At 53.1% G+C, this 19,466-nt stretch overlaps 6 protein-coding genes across 6 annotated transcripts; 3 read left to right on the forward strand and 3 right to left on the reverse strand.

The window, feature by feature from the left end:
* Positions 1-573: 573 nt before the first annotated feature.
* LPAT2 (1-acyl-sn-glycerol-3-phosphate acyltransferase 2) lies at positions 574-1,612 on the reverse strand (the record flags this gene model as incomplete). Its single annotated transcript, XM_014688427.1, has 2 exons — positions 574-998; positions 1,120-1,612. 2 exons carry the CDS (start codon positions 1,610-1,612, stop codon positions 574-576), a joined length of 918 nt encoding a protein of 305 aa, XP_014543913.1.
* Positions 1,613-3,350: 1,738 nt separating this feature from the next.
* G6M90_00g109430 (uncharacterized protein) lies at positions 3,351-4,783 on the forward strand (the record flags this gene model as incomplete). The annotated part of the gene is made up of 5 exons (XM_066131779.1): positions 3,351-3,489; positions 3,561-3,648; positions 3,701-4,141; positions 4,247-4,618; positions 4,693-4,783. The coding sequence occupies 5 exons, from the start codon at positions 3,351-3,353 to the stop codon at positions 4,781-4,783; spliced, it is 1,131 nt and encodes a 376-aa protein (XP_065987966.1).
* Positions 4,784-5,277: 494 nt separating this feature from the next.
* On the forward strand, positions 5,278-7,173 carry EIF3D (Eukaryotic translation initiation factor 3 subunit D; the record flags this gene model as incomplete). Its single annotated transcript, XM_014688425.1, has 3 exons — positions 5,278-5,485; positions 5,568-6,789; positions 6,879-7,173. 3 exons carry the CDS (start codon positions 5,278-5,280, stop codon positions 7,171-7,173), a joined length of 1,725 nt encoding a protein of 574 aa, XP_014543911.1.
* Positions 7,174-7,981: 808 nt separating this feature from the next.
* Positions 7,982-9,232, reverse strand: G6M90_00g109450 (uncharacterized protein; the record flags this gene model as incomplete). Its single annotated transcript, XM_014688424.1, has 1 exon — positions 7,982-9,232. One exon carries the CDS (start codon positions 9,230-9,232, stop codon positions 7,982-7,984), a length of 1,251 nt encoding a protein of 416 aa, XP_014543910.1.
* Positions 9,233-14,472: 5,240 nt separating this feature from the next.
* On the forward strand, positions 14,473-15,069 carry G6M90_00g109460 (uncharacterized protein; the record flags this gene model as incomplete). The annotated part of the gene is made up of 3 exons (XM_066131780.1): positions 14,473-14,532; positions 14,649-14,851; positions 15,042-15,069. The coding sequence occupies 3 exons, from the start codon at positions 14,473-14,475 to the stop codon at positions 15,067-15,069; spliced, it is 291 nt and encodes a 96-aa protein (XP_065987828.1).
* A 927-nt stretch (positions 15,070-15,996) lies between these two features.
* On the reverse strand, positions 15,997-18,476 carry DBNL (Drebrin-like protein; the record flags this gene model as incomplete). Its single annotated transcript, XM_014688422.1, has 3 exons — positions 15,997-16,121; positions 16,184-18,196; positions 18,281-18,476. The coding sequence occupies 3 exons, from the start codon at positions 18,474-18,476 to the stop codon at positions 15,997-15,999; spliced, it is 2,334 nt and encodes a 777-aa protein (XP_014543908.1).
* Between the last annotated feature and the right edge of the window lie 990 nt (positions 18,477-19,466).

A 19,466-nucleotide genomic window follows, 5' to 3' on the forward strand; every position in this document is an offset into this window, starting at 1 on the left:
GACTCTTGCCGTGGGGATGGGCCTCGGGGCAATCTCCTTGGCCCCCGGCTTATAGTGCAAGTTCAAGTGGTTTGGAATTAGTTTTTGTTTGGCCATGTTGTCTCACGGGGTCCAATGGGACAACACCAAGCCCGATTTCTTTCTTTACCAGTCTCGGATAGTGCTGGATAGATTCGGTCTACGGAGTAATTATTGCCAGAATCTGGCCATGTGTCATCATAAGCCAACTTGCCGCCGTGCACACCCGTCACGACTGGTATTGTAGTGGCAACTGTCACGCACTTGGTTGTGCCACGCATCCTGCCCGACTGCCGACCAATGACTGCAAAATACTAAACCAATCTTTCACGTTTATTCACTGATTGTGTTCGGGGTACGATGATGCGGTCGAAACACATGGGAAATCAGCATGATATGGGGGAGACATGAAATAAGAATATGCTGGCAAAGTGTGGCAGGAGGTGTCCGCTGATGCTGGACACTTGTGGCAGAGGTATTCAATGGATGCAGTTGCCAAAAAAAAGTTCAATTAAAAATAAATATTGATTGCGTATGCTCCCGTACGGCAACGCATCATGACGAGCCGGTGGTGGCCCAGGTTTGCTTGAGCAATTCCAACCACTCGCCCTTTTCCACCCACCGCTGCTCGAGCCATTGTGCTAGATCTTCGTCAGATTCGGGCAAAGTCTCGAGAGAAAATCTTCGGGCATGGACATGGAACTTGTATTGGTGTCTCGTGCTCAATGATGGCACGCTTAATGTGTCCCACATGCACGGTGCATCAAGAAAGACGCCATCACACTGGTAAGCAATGGCAAAGTCATAGACGGCCTTGACATGTGGAGCCTTGCGCAGGTGTTGAACAGTGGCGATAAAGCCTTTGGTGCGAGGATATAAGAGATTCTTGGGTTGGGGCCTATCAGTCTTCTTACACCACACTTGAGACTCGGCGAACTTTTTGTGAGTGAAACGCGTCGCCTCGCTGAAGCTGATTAGCCCTGCACGCCTTATGTTAGAAGAGACGGTTGTAGGAGTGGAGGTTAAATGAAGGCAAGCATAGGATGGAAAGCAGAGAGAGGATTGGCAGGATTTGTGGCTTCTAAACTAGGCGTGACTGACATGTAGGAAATCTGTGGTTGACAATGCCAGAGAAGACACGATCAAGCTCGGCTTGGTCCTTGACCCAATTCCGACTGACCATGGGCATGCCCATTGCCCAGAGACCCCAACCCAGGAAAGGGACAGCCTTGAGCTGGCTCTTGGCAAAATACCTGCAGTATCCCAGCATTCCGGAACGCCGGGCCATGGCCTGAATCAAGTAGAAGTCGGACCAGGCGACATGGTTGGCCACGACAATAGCCGACTCGGCATTGGGCAGGGAGTCGCCCGATATCTCAATGCGGGCTCCGTTGAGAGACTCAAAGATGAGCTGAATCCACGCCCAGACGGTGAAGGCTAGACAGGACGAGGCATCGTAGACCCATCTAGGAAGGAAGATGGCAAGAGGCAGAAGCATAGAAATCCACACGTCCACCAGCAACAGGTACAGCAGCCATGGCAATGTGATGATGAGGCCCCTCAAGAAGGTCCAGGACGGTGGGTGCTGGGACATGGCAGGAGGAGTGTGAGGCACCTGATGCGACAATGCCCGAGTGTGAGGTGCCGCCGGTTTGCTTGATGCTAATCAAGTCTTTGCTTGCTGGTGGTGGCTTTTGATGAGTGAGCGGCGACCTCGGACGGATATCGTCGAACTCGACTCAATGTCTCATCTCTTACCAGGGTCGGGGCGAGGCGCGGGGGCAAACAGACATCAATGATGGACGGAGCAGGACCGGATAAAGAGAATTGGGCGGAGCTGCCAGCTGCCAAGTGCAACAGCTTCGCACGAGCGACCAGCCGGCCGAACTATAAGGCGTCATCCATTCTCGAGGGAGACTAACTTTGGAATAGGTTTCGCTTAAATATAGCAACATAGTCAACTGTGACACCACCACCCAAGATTGAAGCCCAAACTTGCAAGTTAGAAACCCGGGCGGGAGACGGGTTCCGAGACACAAGGCGGCAATCAGGGGACGGCCGCGTCGAGGAGCTGATGAAGCAGCACGGTGTGAGCGTTGGAGACGCTGGGCGTCGTCGTCTCTTCTTGGCAACCGGCACGAGGGAATAATCAGACGATGCAAGGATCCAACGTACTACTTAAGTATCAGCTGCGCACAGGGCGCAAATGGCGCGAGACCGATGCAAGACTTGGGATTTTTTTTTTTAATCGCTTCGATTCTAGATCGCCAAAAATACCGGGAATCGACAACAAACCAACCGTCTTGACCTGCCAGGCACCTCCCTACATACTTCAGTACTCACCAGCCGGAGTGGCCCGCAGGTGCATTTGCAGGCGCACAGATCCCGTGGGTGTCGACCGGTGTGCATGTGTGTGTGCGCACACGCGAGTTTGTGTGTACATACACATTACGGAGTATATCGACCAGACATGCCATGCACTCACCACCCGTTGGCATCACACAGCAAAAACCTTGGCCGCCGGGTGAACATCAACGTTGATTGGGCTAGCATCCCTACGTAGGTAGGTAAGCAAGCTTGTTTGTGTACGCACTGGGTTCTTGTGCCGTCAACTGCACGCTGCGGCGCAGGTCGAGTCTCTTCAAGCTGCGGTTGGCCTCGGAGGTTGCGCATCGCGTTACGGGTCACAACCTGTCAATTGGCATTGGCATTGGCGGTTGGCAGACGGGACGGGGTCCAACTCTTGGCCGACCAACCCCAATCAGGCCGTTCCACCAACTTTTTGACCTCTCTCGGGTTCCTCTTGGCTTGGCCAACTTACGCCCTGCAATAATACTGCTCGGGGACTCGACACCAGAGAAGACGCCCACGGGAGCGTATTGTGCCCGTGTCAGACGTACTCGAGTAAGCCGGCCGCCACAGGAATCCTGCCTACATTCTACTCCCGTCAATTGATCCTAAAAGCCGGCCAGTTGGTCCACGGACCCCGCCGTTTGGTGTCGGTCTGTTTGCTCAGCTCAACCTCGCCATTGTCCAACTGTCTCAGGGCCTCTGGGTCCGGATCCAAGCCGCCGTCAAGATCTCCTCGCAGATCAGTTTGGTTGACCTACCATTTCAACGCATTGTCGCTTGGCAATTGCCCTGAAACTCTATCTGGTCGTCTCCCCGGTGAACTTTGCCTGTAATATTTCGGGCATTGGACAAACCTGTGAGCGACTCTGCTCTTACCCCTCGTTTGCTTGAGCTGGCTCTAACAACTGCGCAGTATTTAACTACTCGAGACCAGACGTGATACGTCCTGACATCAGACTTCACCACGTATTGCCACCGCCATGTCGTCTTCATTATCTCCTGATCAGTTTGGGAGCGCTCAATCCCATAGCTCCCCAGACGGCACTGCGACCAGCCAAGATCGCAGTCCGCTGAATCTGGGCTTTCTCAAATCTTTGACCGAGAAAAGAACCACACGAGGTGAGTTAGTCAGTTGGTGACCACGAATGCATGTGGAAAGTGGAGAGCTGTCCGCTGATGCACTGAGCAAGATGGCAACCCTGCCAAACGCCGTGGTCCAAAGCCTGATAGTAAACCGGCCCTCACTCGCAGGCAAGAATTGAACCGACAAGCACAACGGTAAGTTTATGGCCGGCTGCAGTACCTGGAAAGGAAGCTCATCGTTGTCCAGGACCCACCGCGAACGCAAGGAGCTCTACATCAAGGCGCTTGAGGACGAAGTCTTGAGACTGAAGGAACTGTATAGCAACGTTTCGCAAAGCAAAGAAAAGCTGCTGGCTGAAAATAGACACTTGAAAACAATCATGGCTCAGCATGGCATACAGTTTCCACGATCCGCCGACCGGGACGACGGAGGCAGTCCCGGCGCAGCGGGTGCAAGTCCCGGCAACAGCGGTGCTCCGGGTTCTTATGCCTCATTCTCTCCGGGGTCACAATCTGGGGCTTCAACCGGCCATTCCACCAATTTTCAACCCATGACCGGCCAGCAGATGCGGGGCGTGGTACAACAGTCTGCAAACAAAGGCGTCGATTTTGAGCAAGCAGGCATTGATTTCGTTTTAACGTACGATAATCCCGCTTCTTCGAGGGCCTACTTATCACCTCCCCCACAGTGAGAAGGAACTGAGTGTTCCTGAAGGGGGGGACCCATATCAATCATGGGGTTTGAGAGATAGAGTTTGCTAACGATTTCGGTTTTATCCGGCCTATCGAATAGACTTGAGAAGCCTTGCATGCAGCACCTTCCGTTCCTTACCGATAGATCGGAGGGCGGTGAGCCGTGTGGTCACGCCCTCATGGCCACCTGTCCGCCTGCGCCTTTTGGCAAGTTGACGCCCAAGACACCATTTGGAAACAGTCACACGCACGACCACGGAGATGGAAGCAACCCAGCTCAGGGAACTTGGGAGATTAGCAAGGCTGATCTGTCCACGCTGCTTGATTTGAGCCAACACCTCGATCTTGATGGGGAGATTACTCCTGTCATGGCTTGGGGGATGATTCTGAGTCATCCACGATTCGCCGACTTCCAGCCTGAAGACTTTGCAAGGATTGCTGCAGAGTTGGGTCGCAAAGTGAGGTGTTATGGGTAAGTTACTGACAGTCTCTCATGTTCCAAACATTCGCTATTGCTGCCTCACTGACACACATTCACTTGCTTAGATTTGGAGCTGTCATGGAGGAGTTTGAACTGAGAGATGCCTTCGAAAGCGTGCTTCCCTCAGGTCTGGAGCCAGAGATCATGGCTCACTAGATTCTCTGGAATCGCATGGCGGTTGCCAAAATTGAAATGCAAGACTATCGACAACGACATGATATTTTTCAGCGATGGGGTTGGGGAAGGAGTTTTGTTGGAGGTTATAGCATCTTTCTTTTCTTGTTTGCAAGTGGAGCAATACCACACACTTTCTATTATGAACTGTTTCATGTTTCAATGCCTACTTGATAGATTATTTTACATTGGATGCGCCAGGCTGATGCGAAGCCAACTCATGGTCAAGTCCCTTGGGCAGTTCGTGACATGCAGAATTGAAATGTGGGCTTTGTGGGCGCAAGCTGTTGCCAGCCGTTGACTGGCTGCCGCGGGGCGACACAAGTTTTCGGCAGCCCGCCCCACACCCCACCACAATTTCATTCAACTTCGAGAGTCCAAATTCCCTGCATCGCGGAAACGATTGAGACAGCCGCTCTCTGCCATCCACATTCATCACCACCCCTGTCTACTTGGAATAATCTCAAGTCTTCAGGATGGCCGACTCTCTCGACTACGTGAAGGTTTGCGAAAGCTGCCCCCCGGGCGACGGCTGGGGCCCATCAGTCACTTCCGAAACGACCCTAAATGGCGTGCCCTATGCGCCTTTCTCCAAAGGCGACAAGTTGGGCCGTATGGCCGACTGGACTGCTGAAGGCAAGGATCGTGATCGTGGCCGATCTCAGTACAATAGAAACTATAGAGGTAGGCGCCTTGTCCCGCGGTGGACTGCGATTCTTGTTTCGAAGTTGAATGTGGCTAATATGTCAATGTTCCCTATTTTTAGACCAACAAGCATACGGTGCCAGTCATGCCGTCAGCTTCAACGCTCCTCCCGCCGAGGACGAGTCTACCTTCTCCATCGTCAGCAACACCAGAGATTCCACGAAATCACGATATGGCCGCGGAGCCGTGTTCACCAGAGGAGGCCGTGGCCAGCGTGGCGGTCGTGGTGATAGCCGTGGCGGACGAGGCCAATTCCAGCGCTCTGGAGGCGGCCGACAGGGCTACGACCGAGGTGGCCGGTCTAATACTGGTGCCCGAGGCCGTCGCTTTGGCTGGAAGGACTACGATAAGCCTGCTCGCAACCGCGATGCCAGCATTAACATCAAGGCTGACTGGGAGTTGCTCGAGGAGATTGATTTCAACCGCCTGGCTAAGCTGAACTTGGACGCTGATGATGGAGAGGACCTTGAGAACTATGGCTTCCTCTACTACTACGACCGCTCGTTTGACAAGCAACCCGTGAAGGGGGCTGAGAAGAAGCTTACAGCCATCGACCGAGCCGCTTACAACGTCACCACTTCTTCCGATCCAGTCATCCAGGAGCTCGCCGAGAAGGACGAGGCCACCATTTTCGCCACTGACACTATCTTGTCCATGCTCATGTGCGCTCCTCGCTCCGTCTATCCCTGGGACATTGTCATTGTGCGCCAGGGCAACAAGCTCTTCCTCGACAAGCGTGACAATGCGACTCTCGACATGGTTACCGTCAATGAGAATGCCGCCGACGCGCCTCTCGACGCCGCCGACGGTGGCAAGGAGAGCATCAACCAGCCCCCTGCCCTTGCCGAGGAGGCCACCTACATCAACCACAATTTTGCCAACCAGGTGGTGAACGAGAGCGAGACCTCCAAGGTCGACATGAGCCACGCCAACCCCTTCTACAACTCATCCGAGGACGCCGACCCACCTGCGAGCAAGGCCTACAAGTACAGAAAATTCGATCTCTCTACCAACGAGGAGGAGCCCGTGTACCTGGTTGTCCGTACCGAGGTCGATGCCGTTCAGAAGGGCGCCGCTGGCGGCGAGGACCAACTCGTCACCATCCGGGCCCTCAACGAGTTCGACAGCAAGGCTCAAGGCAGTGGCGGCGCCCTGGACTGGAGGAGCAAGCTCGTCACCCAGCGTGGTGCCGTCGTAGCTACCGAGATGAAGAACAACAGCTGCAAGCTGGCCAGGTGGACCGTTCAGAGTATCCTATCCAAGTCTGACATTATGAAGCTTGGGTACGTCTTCCCACTTCCGATGAATACCGAGCCCATCCTCCTCCGCTTTGAAAACGAAAATACCAGTGCTAATTGAACCACTCTTCCAGATTTGTCTCGCGCGTCAACCCCCGCTCCAACGACAAGCACGTCATCCTCGGCGTCGTCGGCTGGAAGCCCCGCGACTTCGCCAACCAGATGAACCTGTCCCTCTCCAACGGCTGGGGTATCGTCCGCACCATTGCCGACATGTGCCTCAAGCGCGAGGAGGGCAAGTTCGTCCTCGTCAAGGACCCCAACAAGTCCATTCTCCGACTCTACGAAGTCCCCGCCGGCAGCCTCGACGAGGACGACGATCACGAGGACGAGCAGGAGGGCGAGCAGGAGGGCGAGGACAACGAGTAAACTACAGTGTTTTTAGGGGGGGGTTCGACCCTCCGCTGCACACACGCTTTGTGTATGTATGGCGCTTTGTTTGGGGGGGTTGCCTGTCAGATCAGTCGGCTACATGCATCCACGATGTAATGAGGACGAATAAAAGCGATTTTTTAAAAAAAAAAAAAACCGTTTTGCTCCGAGACGGAAGGGGGCTTTTCTCGGGCTCCGAACAAGAAGTTTTTTTTTAAAAAAGGATATTTCTTGCATGATACTAGTAGGCTTTTGTGGGATGTGCTTGTTAGATACAGGCGCACAGCAGAATGATATTTGCATGACTTGGTGTCTTTCAGTGATTGTGCAAGGCATTGATTGGCCTGTTGGCCTCCATTGAGCAGTCTGGTGGTTTTGTGTTACTGGTTGTGTTTGCAACTACCTCATTGTGCCCTGCGATGGTTTCGGGTTATTTCCTCATTCCTGTCTCCTGCTGCAGCGCCATACATTAGTCTCCTCGCTTTCCCGCCAAACGCACCGTGCTGCTCCTCCCGTGACAAGTCCTTGTTTTCCTCCATGAAGAAGTCTAGTAGCACCAATGTCTGGTCGGACATTGCCCCTAGACCGTGAGTATGCGAGAGAAAAAAAACCATGTTGTCCTCCCATGTACTTACTACAAAGGGAAAACGCGAAAAAGAGAAAAAGGAAAAAGGGAACCATACGGGGTACACTGCGCCATCCTGGGCGCAAACCAAACGCAGCTGAGCCACAGTGCTCTTTGGACCCTTCTTGCCTCTGGATTCTCTGATCCTGTCGCCCTCGACAAGAGTGGCATTGATCACAATCACTTGGTGTCTCCGCATAATGAGAGCGCAAGTCTTAGGTAGGGCACTCCTAAGTTGACCTCGGGCTCAAGTAGTGTGAATGTTGACCGGCCACGCTTCCCTAGAATGGGCTTGGTCTCATGGTACTCTTGGCATTGAGATGTAAGGTTCGGGGGGGTGGTGAAACACTCCGGGGCGAGCTGCTCCCTGCTTGGCTCTTCTTCACACACACGAGTCGGTACGAATTCCCGCGGCACCGAGTGAAGAGTTTCGTGCGGTCCTGGGGGCCCAGGTTCCGGGCGAGTCTGTTTACCATAACCTATTCTATTCTCAAACGGCGGAATCCATATTTGGACCGAGTCGGCAGAACCGTGTCGGATAGCTAGCGGCTGACGAAACTTGGTATGGGACGGCCATGGTTCTCTGGGGAGGCCGTGAGCGGCCCTACCTATAGTCGTCGTATACTGGAGTGGCAGGGAGTGTCCAGACGAAAATGGTGGCAAGGAAGGCAGGTACGGATATGTTGACGGGTTCGGCAGAAGGATCTGAGCCGGTACAAAACCCTTTGTTGTACTTGGATTCTCTTGCCTGTCTGGGTAGGGACTATTCGAGTTTTGCCTCTGCGTGGGCATACCAGCGACGATTTCATGCTCATCATCGACATTTCTTTCAGGGAATCTGTGTGGAGGATAACTTGCGGGCATGGTTTGAATTGCCTTGTGTGCTTGTCCCTGGAGAGGGTGAGGAAGAATCTGGCCCTTTGCGTGGCCACTGATGCCACTGATGTCACTGGCCTGGGGTTCTTCCGTGACAGCCACAAGAGTTATCTCGACCTTGTTGGCCGTCTTGACCCTTTTGGCGCGCCTCGTAGTCGTCTTCTTGGCATGGGTGGTGTTCTTCTTGGCATTGGTTCTCTTCTTCCAAGAGTTGGTGCTATCCTTCTCGGCATTGGTGCTGTCCTCCTTCAAAATCCAGTCCACGGCGTTGTGATCTAGTATGTGACATGGACCCTCGCTCTTTCGGAGTCCGGAATCTTTACTGCATTCCTGGCAAATGCTCCACGTACAAATGGAACACTTCTGAAGGACTTTGTGGCCCTGCGACTGACACTTGTCGCATTTGGTCGTGGGCACGCATTGCCTTTCCCATTGATTGTGGACCTTCTCACGCAAGGATTTTTCGAACATGCCCAGCTGGTTCTCCTGGGTGGTGGGTGCGGATGTCTCGCCATGGTGGCTGCTCAGCCGGCAAGACTCAGCCGAAGGAATCATTGATACGCAGTTGGGCGTCTTCTGTTGAGTGGTCAAGACCGCATGAAGTAGTAATGCGGTTCGGGCGACGGGCCTGCTGTTTGTTTGTACGTATAACAAAGAGCCGCCTTTCAGACCAAGGGATGGTTTCGTTTCGAACAATGGAGCACAACACGACCGAGCAAGCAAACTGCGAGCGGCCAACTTTGCCGTTTTAATAGATGTGGGCGCTTGGGTGATGCTCGCTGTCATCGTCCATCAAGGAGCACGTTGGACTTTTCACTGCTGCGTGGTGGTGCCATTGTATAAGCTGCTCAGCCTGTAACTGACGAGTATCTCCATGGTCAAGTTCAGATGAATTATGTCTGAATCACAAAGAAACCAGGATGGTGCTTACATGATTGTACCCTTCTGATAGAACGGCAGACTGTGTGATGCCGGCTTATCTGTTTTTAGTTGACTTTGATGAATGAATCGCCAGGTTTAGTCGTGGCTCGTGCGTTGATACTTGCTCATGCGAGTGTTGGGTGATGAAGCCTCCTTGTTGCCCAAAGCCGGCCCTCGACAAACGTTGGTCCCCATGATTCCAAAAATGGAAGGTCTGGTGGTGTCTGGGATGCAGGATACTAGTATAGTTCCCGCTGAAGGCTTTCGAGCTTCAGCCTTGGCTGACGCATGTTATTCGCGCGGTTCCATATTTGGTTCGTGTCAAGTGGTCATAGAGGTCGACTGTGTATGTGTGTGTGTGTACATACTCTCACAAGTCTGAGAAGCTAGGGGCGAGCGCTCGTTTTGGAGAATGATCCCATATCCCCGTTGTTATGTTGAGATTTCGTATCTTGGGCATGTCGGTGCGTACCAAGTCATATTTAGTCCGAAACGAACAAGGCGGAAACACGGGGCCAAATATATTGTAAACATCACTTTAAACCTTTCATTCTCTCCGGGAAACAAACACACATGCCGATTTAGACCTGTGGCGAGGTCAGCCCTGCTTGGCCTACGTAGCCATCAAGCTCAGTTATTCGACAAAGCAAATGGACGACGCGACGCGAACCATCAAATAATACGTTTTGCGGACCACGTGCCGGCACTGATTTAGCTCGGCATCTCGATACAACCGCGCACGAGAACATGTTGGAGCAAATACGTCCAGCATTCTCGGCTATACAAACAGAAGTGCCATCTACGCCTGTTCTTCTCTGAAGTAGTCCGGTCAATGGGGGCTGAGCAAGGAACCGGATGCGCCGTGGAAAGTAAAAGTAAAGACAAGAGGACTCGCGATACCCTTTCAGAATGATGGTGAGATGGACTCTTTGCACGATTGAATCCCGAGCTCCCTCTTACTCGAACGGCGGCAGGAAACCTCTGAGACACCAGACATGGGTTTTCAATTCGTCAACTGCGAAAGATTGCTGGGTGGCATATTGGCGTACAAAACCTTGTTTCGACAAGTTAAGAACTAGGTGACAAAGCTGTCCAGCTCTGGTGGGAGGTTGTGGGTTGGGCCAGTCTTCTCCTCCCACTTTGCTTCTCGATATATATATGTATATCAGGGCGAAACCAAGACCTGATTATATTCTGACGTCATATTTCAAGGCAACAGCCTCTCAGTTCTCTCACTGGTAGAACGGAGGCATTGTCCGCCAGTTCCTCAAGAGTTAGAACAGCACATACAGTCCCCACCCAGCAAGATGTGTTTGCCGATAGCTAGTATATACCAACATTTCCTAGTGTCTTCAAGCGTAACAAAAGGGGATCTTTTCAGGTCAAATACTTCTTGCCTCCTAGTGTAGATCACGGACTGAGCCTAATCCGGAATTTTCAAGTCAGCAGTATTTGCGGTAAAGGCTGCCAGTACCGGTCGACTGTTTTTTTATTTATGGGTTCGCGGCCAGCGCGCAACGGAACATTTCTCAAAGGGCACTCGCTCTTGGAATTTATCGACGTTTGGGTGTGAGCACTGGTGATTTCGTTGTCAAATGAGATTGAACCGTTTGAGAACATGCGGTGTGACAAGTCTCCGCGAAGAAAGGTCGGCCAAATATGACTGATATGGTATCAGCATCGTGAATCGTCAAAAGTGGTATCCAAGAACAAAACTCTTCGCGACTGTGACCTTTTACCTTCCCGTCTCTTGAAACCTTGAGTTGTTATTCCCACGCAGCCCAAGGCTAGCAACTGTTGCCAATCAATATGGTGAGTTCACGAATCAACCGGCAGAGGATGCCAGGTATTCATGACGCTCGTGGTAAACGTTGGGCTTAACCAACCCCCCATGCCACCCGCAACGCCAAGAGTCGGAAGGACACGACAATCTCGCAAAAGGCGGGTGTTCCCGCGACGGAACGGAACTAAACTGGCAATACGTGTCAGGACTCAGCAGCCAACACGACAGAGTTGAAAGGGTCCCTCGGGTCCCCAACGAAATGAAACAAAGGGCACGCCAAGCGATACGCCGTGACAGGCCTCGTGGACAGAATGTCGCTTGGCAAGAGAATTTGATGGCTGGCTGGGGATCTGGGATGCAAGGCCAGTGAGGCGCAGCACAGGAGGGCGGTGGGAGGGTAGGCTCAACAGTAGGCGCATTCTCTTCGGTCGACTTCCGCTGCATCTTTTTTTTTTTTTTGTTGGCGAGGCACGGAGTATGTCTTGTGTATTGGGGATGATTGGGGACGATGGCAGGCAGTGGGGAGGAAATGAGCTTGGGAGGGTTTCCATTGATGATCCCAATCTTCAGGCGAGGGTAACTTGTCTACCGTGGCTCGACATGGTAGGAAGCAGTGCTTCGGGCGAATAAATGCCGCCGTATCGATTGTGCACATTGTTGGTGGCCATGGCTCTACATAGTAGAACCTCGCCAATGGTGAAAGGCGCAGATGCACAGCATACGGAGTACTCCGTACACAAAGGCAAATCATCCACGATACAGGACTCGACGAGGTTAGTGACCAACCTTATATTGTACATACATATGTAGAGCACCAAGTAGAGGCTGGCTGGGTTGCCAGCCCTAGCGACCAGGGTATGTACTATGCAGTCGTACATACATTCATCGTTGAACATCTGCAGCGTCATAACTCTTCCAAGTTATATATACGAAGTAAGCGCGCAACCAAGGCCCGGGACCGGGATTCGTCCCAAATGCCATAGATCTGTGGTTACCGTTGACGGTGTAAGCAGCCCGTCACACTTTTGCAGGGGCCACGTTCTGAAATCTGTATCGGATGCCAGCGCCAATGGATGACTGTCCCGCGGTTGTGGTTTCAAGTACGGAGTATCGAAAGAACACTCTGCACTCTCGGCTCTGCGCTGGATAATTAAGGCGTGCGTACGTCATGAGGATGAGCATCAGCATCATGTGAAGCCTCGACACGCAATACAACCGAGGAGGCCTCTCCATGGTGTCGATGAAATCCACGTACCCCAGTGCTACTCCGAGCCACTGTCTTTCATGCGAACGTGTCGATAGATTCCCACGGTCAGGTGGGTAGACAGATCCCTAAAAATAAGTTAGTTACGTCTTGTCTCCCAGGCCGAGCAAGATGCATCACACACCGTCGTCAGCATCGCCACCAACCGCTGAAGCCCGGCAGCCCTCCTCGTAGGCTCAATGTTGCAGCAGCAGAAAGTCAATCAGCCTGAGGGATCCATCCTGCCTGCCATCTTCAGCAGCAGCGAAACGTGAATGAACCGCGCCACAATCGGCCACCCCATGGTCTCCAGTGCTTCGTCCAGCTCCCTCCAACCAGGGGCCTAATCAGAGCCCCTGTCCCGGAACTTCGGCATCCCAGGGCCCCAGATTTGACCCGGAGGGGTCTTGCCTTTGCCTGATGTAGTTGGTACGAGCAGGGGGTGGTTGCGTGGTTGATCTATGTTGGAAGCTCTTTTTTTCTTTTGTTCTCAGTTCCATGCCCTTTGGAAGCTGTCTGGGTGTGGCGGCGCCACGGCGACACCAAAACACGAAGGTTTAAGCTCTAGCCCGCTGTTTGGGCTGCCTTGCAACTTGTACAAAGGGTGCTCCGTGTTGTCTTGTGCGTCTCGCAGCTAATATTGGTCGATGGCTGTCGTTTGGAAGGATTGAGGGGGGGCGTGGGTGAATCGTGGGTTGGAAGTGGTTGTTAGGCACCTGGCGCCCGGTCATATTCCTGTGTTGTGGGCAGACGCAGTAGTACTCCGTAGTCCGATAGTATTAGGGAATACTCTGTAGCAAAAAAAAAACATTCTTGTTTTAGGTCACTTGTGCACCCTGATGCCAGCTGTCGTTGTCTTGGCAGCCATCAATGGCTGCTAACCGTGTCACTATCACGTCCAGGGCCATCCCAGTGCTGTGCTTGGAGCACTCCCTCAAGTGCTGCGTCTGCCAATCTCACTAGGTCTGTGGTCGAGTATACATGCATGTACATACTGTTGTCGCTCCATGTCTGTAATGACAAGACAGCGCGTTCTACGCCAAGCCGTCTGGCGCCTCCAAATGACCAGTTGACCCTGACCCGCGCGCTTTTGTGCTATTCCCGCGCTGCTTTGTGAAAACAGCCCACCAGTTCCGTCGGCGCTGAACCAATCTACCATCCATGTCAAGAGTACGGAGTAGTAGCACTGAGCTGCGAGACGCAGCATGGGCTGTGCCTCTGTGTTTAGACATGTCATGTCCAGGTCCTCGCCCTCACCCGCACAACCCCAGGCCTCCAGGGCTCTGGTGCTCCGATGCTCCACCGGCAGCATCCAAATAGCACCAGGCCGGCCTGCTTGCAGGTCAACAGGCGTCAACTCATCTCAGACAAAGAGTCCAGTGCTGTACGGAGTACACGCGCGCTAGTCTGCTGCATCTAAGCCTATTGACTCTTGGTTACGGGGGCCTGCCTTGACTGTCCCAGTCTGATGTCGGTGCATCTGACTCCCAACTATGCCGTGTACGGAGTAGTAGTAGTAATTCTACCTGGGTACATACAAGTACCTAAAGTAAGTACTTAGAGGTAGACATGCACTAAGCTCCCGTGCTCCGCCGTTCTGAGTACCCTACTTAAGTACTTAGGTACTCCGTAGATTGACATTTCAATCGAACACCCCCCTCGCTCCGCCTCCGACCTCTCGCCTCTTAACTTCCTCTTTACCTCTCCTCAGTCTTTTGACCCCATTCTCGTATTATACTTTAATACACAACCCTCGCTACCTCGTCGCCCGCGCTCAATTCCGTCGTCGCTCTACACACAGCTTCTCTCCTCCCCATCCTCCTCCTTCACCACCACTACCGTCTCACAATGTCCAGCCAGGAGTACTACCAGGGCCAGCAGGGCGGCTATCCCGCCCATCCTCAGGCCGTAAGTTTGAAGCTCTGGAAGCTCTCACTAGTTCCCTAGTTTGTATCTGTTTGCTCGCCGCGGCAGAGTCCCGAAACGTTCTGACGCTAACCATCGCGTTTTCCGCCGACTCACAGAGCTACGGTCCGCCCCAGGGTCAATACGGTCCTCCCCAGGGACAGTACTATGCTCCTCCTCAGGGCCAGCCTCCCATGCAGTACCAGCAGGCTCCTCCACAGCAGGAATCTCGTGGGCGACGTGGTGGCAGCAATAACTGCTTAGTGGCCTGTCTCGCAGCTCTTTGCTGCTGCTGTGCCGTCGAAGAAGGTTGCGAATGCTGGTAAGTATTCATTCCACTCACGCTTTTTTTTTTCTAAACAGAGCAAATCCCTCAATAATGCCCCCTGCCATACACCGCCAAATGGTGGCCGTGAGAGCCAAGGCCGGTCCGGTCTCATTCAAGCGCGTATACGCACATCACTTGGTGGTAATGCAGGAATCAAGAACCCCTGTGCTAACCCGTCGTTCAGCATCGACTGCTGCGAGTGCCTCCTGTAAGCGCCATTCAACCATCACACCGCCCAAAGACTGCTGGCCACAGCCATCGACCTAGAGCTTTCCCAAAGCAGATCATGCCTACGCTTTCCCTGTGCCAGTCGCCATGAACACGAATCCTTTCATATCGAACTACGCCGAGAAAACACCCTTTTATTCAGTTTATTCTATTCCTCCATATATCCCATTGCTTCCCCCCTAACGTCCCTTTTGCAACACGACGACGCGCTACGTATCCACATCCATGTCAATTACTATCGCGAATGGCAGAAGCCTGCAGGGGCAAGCAGGTTCATTGGTTCAAGACATGTCTTCGCTAAGGGAAGGTTTATGGCGTCCTTTATGTATTCTTGCTTTGCTGCTTTCGCGGTGTACGGGACTTTCGTCGCTTTTAGTTGTTCAGGATCGGGCTTTTTTTATAACCCTGTTGAGAAGGATTGGGATCTCACAGGTGATGATGTGCTGTGAGGCCCCCGGGCTGTTTTAGGACTAGGCTATGGTAATAGAGGGCGATGTCTCATAAAAGGAGTGGATATCTTGATGTGCTCGTTTTGTTGGTCTTGTGTGAACGTGGTCAAGATACTCGTATTGTATGATGCAACAGTAATGTGACTCTAATACTCTGAGCAGTGACACTGGTGATGACAAAATGTAGTGTGTATGGTTGCAGGGGTAAGGCGCACTATGAACGGGTTCATAATCGATCAACCTCGTCTTAACTATATGGAGATTCGAGGAAGCAGGAATTTCTTCAAAGAGCACATTGTTTCCAACATGGCATATAAGCATAAACCTAATTCATAATTTTATTACCACCATGGGCGGTCCAGTAGTTGCAAACAGCTACGAAATATTTTCTGCTACCAAGGGCCAAATGCAAACACATTTCACCCCTTGCTAAACAAGCAAAGACTCTTTAACCATTCAAGCCTAAGAGTCCAGTTGCACGTAGTTAGATGGGAAAAGTCCCGCATGGCCACCATAATGGCCAAACCACCAGTCCTCATCAGGGAATTCGAGGTTTGTAACTTTCGCGTCTTCTGGGAATGACAATTCTGTTTTTAAACCATATTAGTCATTGTCCTTTATAAACCCAGTATGCACGCATTTTACTCACCGTTATCCTCCGCCGCTTCATAGTCATACAAAGCTGTTGCAGTCGGCCCAGCCGCCGCGGGGGCACTTGGAGCTCCACGAGCAGCAGGCGAGGGTGCCGAGGGAGCTTCTGCAGCTGCCAACGGGGTGACACCAGCCTCTTCCTCGATTAGTTCAACATAATTGCTGGGAAATAGCCCGCTCTCTCCCAGGTGGTTCGTTCCCATCCACCAGTCCGCGTCTACCATCTCGATGTTGATAACAACCTGGCCTTCCACAAGGTCGATTTCGTTGCCCTCTGCTTTTTCATAGTCATACATAATGACGGCGCGGTGGCCTCCGGCGGCGGCTCCATGATCTGGCTCTGTCTCCGGCTCTAGTGGTCGAGCAACTTCTGGAGCCGGAGGTTCTGGTTCCTGGGCGGGAAGAGGAGGGGGGAGAGGTCGTCGTTCAGGCTCGGGCTCGGGTTCAGGCTCTGGTTCGGGTTCCGTAGCACGAGCGACAGGCGCCGCCACTCGGATAGGCGATGGCTCCCTTTGCCCAGCAGGCTCATATGTAGAAGCATGCGCCTCCACTTCCTCTTCCTCCTCATCAGCTGGCGGCGGTCTGCTGGGAAGGCCAGGAAGAGCGAAGCCGCCGGATGGTCTAGAGGTATCGGGCACAGGTGGAGGGGGAACAGATTGCGCATCTTCCTGGCGTGGCGCAGGGGGTGTAGGTGCTGAGCCGATGAGCGAAGTATCCTTGAAACGATCTCTCAAAGCAGAGACGCCAGAAGCAGAGTCATTAGCCTCGTCTGCAGGTCCTCTTTGGCGGTCATCGGCATGCTGCTGCTCGCTTTCAACCAGTCCATCTCGGGAGTAGCCCGGTGCTTGCACGGCCCAGGACTTTCCAGTATAGCCGCTCTTCCATCCTTGCCCTCCACTCGATTGAGGCGTAACCGATGCTGGAGCAACAGGCGAAGATCCGGCGCCAACAGTTGACCCGCCCTGTCTAGCCTTCTTTTCAGCCCAAAGCTGTGAGGGAGTCTTGCCCCCTTGGTCAGCAAAAGTTCGGCTGGCAGATCCAACAGGCACATTGGGAGCAGGAGTTGGACCGCCGAAACCTAGACCTCCTGGAGTCGGTGCCTTTGTACCGGTGAACGTGGAGGCGCCTCCGAACTTGTTAGCAACCTTGGGTTTGGGCAATGACGTTATTCTCTCCGAGTGGGCGGGGTGAGAAAAGGCCGCGGCTCGGTCGGCCAAAGGCTTGGGTTCCGCCGCAGCTTCTTCTTCCCGTGGTTCAACAGGTTTTTGGGCTCTGGCTCTAATGGCTGCAATATCGACTTTCCCAACTGGTTCGTACGCGCCCTTCACCGGCGTGGGCCTGTCATCCTCTTTTCTCTGTGCGGCAGCTCGAATAGCGGCAATATCTACCTTGCCCACAGGCTGATATCCTCCTCCTACAACATCGCTAGTTCCGTCAGACTGTCGACTGCTGGCATCAAATCGTGAAGGCTCCGGCTTTTGCTTCGTGAGCTCCGCCATGTTGACTTTTGTAGGCTTGTATGCAGATTCCACCTTTTGAATCTCGGTTCTCGTGACAGGGGGGGCATCGACACCCCATCCTTCCTCATCAACATTCTCATCTCTCCGGGAGCGCGCAGCAACAAGGGGATCAAATGCCCTACCCGTGCTGGAAGCGGTCGGCGTAAAGACAGGCTTCGACTTGACTGGGGGAGGCGCTGCTCGAGCTACATCCCCAGAACCGCCGGCAGAATATTTGGCTCCGGAAGCATCGGCAACCTTTTGCATAATTGATTCGGGCTCCAGGTCAGTATCAGAGCGCGCGGTTATTTGGACGTGGTATCCGTGAAGAACCTTGGCCACAGCATTGAGATGGCTCGTGAAGTAGCCCTTGGTGCGCTCAGGAACGCCGCCGCCGCACCAGGCAATGAGGACATTCTTCGGGAGAGATGTATTGGGGTCCTTGACCTTTACGAAAGCGAATTGAATGCGGCCTTCATTGAAGTCCTCGATCAAATCAGCCAGTTCACCACCTGTGTAATCTCACGTCAGAACTGTGGGTGTAGCGAAGGGAACAAGACACTCGTCGCGCCGGTTTCGTGGCGGGATGTTCTCACCTCCGGTGTTTTCAACCTTGAGAATACTCTCCTTGGAACCACTGTCTTGGAAAGCGTTCATCAAGGGAGCTTGGACGGAGAAGAGCGCCCACAGTGCAAGTGTGGCCGAGGTGCCAGCGGGAGGAGGGCCATTGACCACGCCATTGTAGCTGCTCTTTATGGAAGGGCCGTTGATGGACAGGTTCAACGACGCCATGTTCTTGAATAACGGCCGAAGCCGAGGTCAGAAGGGTTCGGTTGTTGAAGAAATTAAGAAGAGACAATGACGTCGATCGAGAGTTGCGGTTAAATCGGGCAGCAAAGCTCCTGGCTCCTTAGAATGCGGGGCCGGTTAATGGCTTTGGAAGGACAGCTCTGTATGATAGGTCGGGGGTGGGAATCAGACTAAAGGACGCTGAAACCCGGAAGAATCGGCGGAGTGCAACAGTTGTCCTGGAAGTGAGAGAGATGGCGACGGGGAGAATGAGCGAGTTGCTGGCCAGGCGGAGCTAGGAAATGGTGCTGCGGTGGTTTATGAAGCCACAAGCTGAGCTCGGATTTTGGCGACGTTGACGTTGACGTTGCTCGGGGCGCAAGGCGGGGCCAAACCAGCCTTTTGGTCCAGAGTGCGAACTGCTGACGTACGGACATGGATGTCAGGGTGTTCCAGGGGCAGAACTCTGACAGAGCACTTGAGGCCTTGTGAGGCACTCACTACATGTAATCTACCTGCCAGCCCACCGGATGGTGGACTTTTGCCCCCCCACTGTACTTAAAAGTGTCGGAGCTTGGAGCTGAAGGCGGCTGTGAAGTACGGAGTCCAGTAGCTTCAAGCGGGTCGGGATCCTCAGACGTAGCACTTGAGAATGCGAGGCAAAAGGTATCCTAGGGTACCTAGGTACTTAAGTAGGTACCTGGGAGGTACTTAAGCAGGCACTCGACCTGCCATGCACGCCTGCATCGCATCAATGTGTGATGTCGATTGGATTTATATCACTTTTAGTATTGTTGTTACTGGTTTTCCCTCTCTTTCGGCCAGCTGGATGTCGCGAAACGAGTTCCCTCCCCTCAGGCCAGCTCCGTCAGACCGCCCTCATTGCGACTTCTGCGCGAGCGACATGTCATGAAATTAACAACGCATCCATGCATCCACGCAACCACCCAGGGAGGGACGCATCAGCATCTCGAGTCCGAATATATGATCGCT

Source organism: Metarhizium brunneum, chromosome 7 (assembly GCF_013426205.1).
Source record: "Metarhizium brunneum chromosome 7, complete sequence".
Lineage (NCBI taxonomy): Eukaryota > Fungi > Ascomycota > Sordariomycetes > Hypocreales > Clavicipitaceae > Metarhizium > Metarhizium brunneum.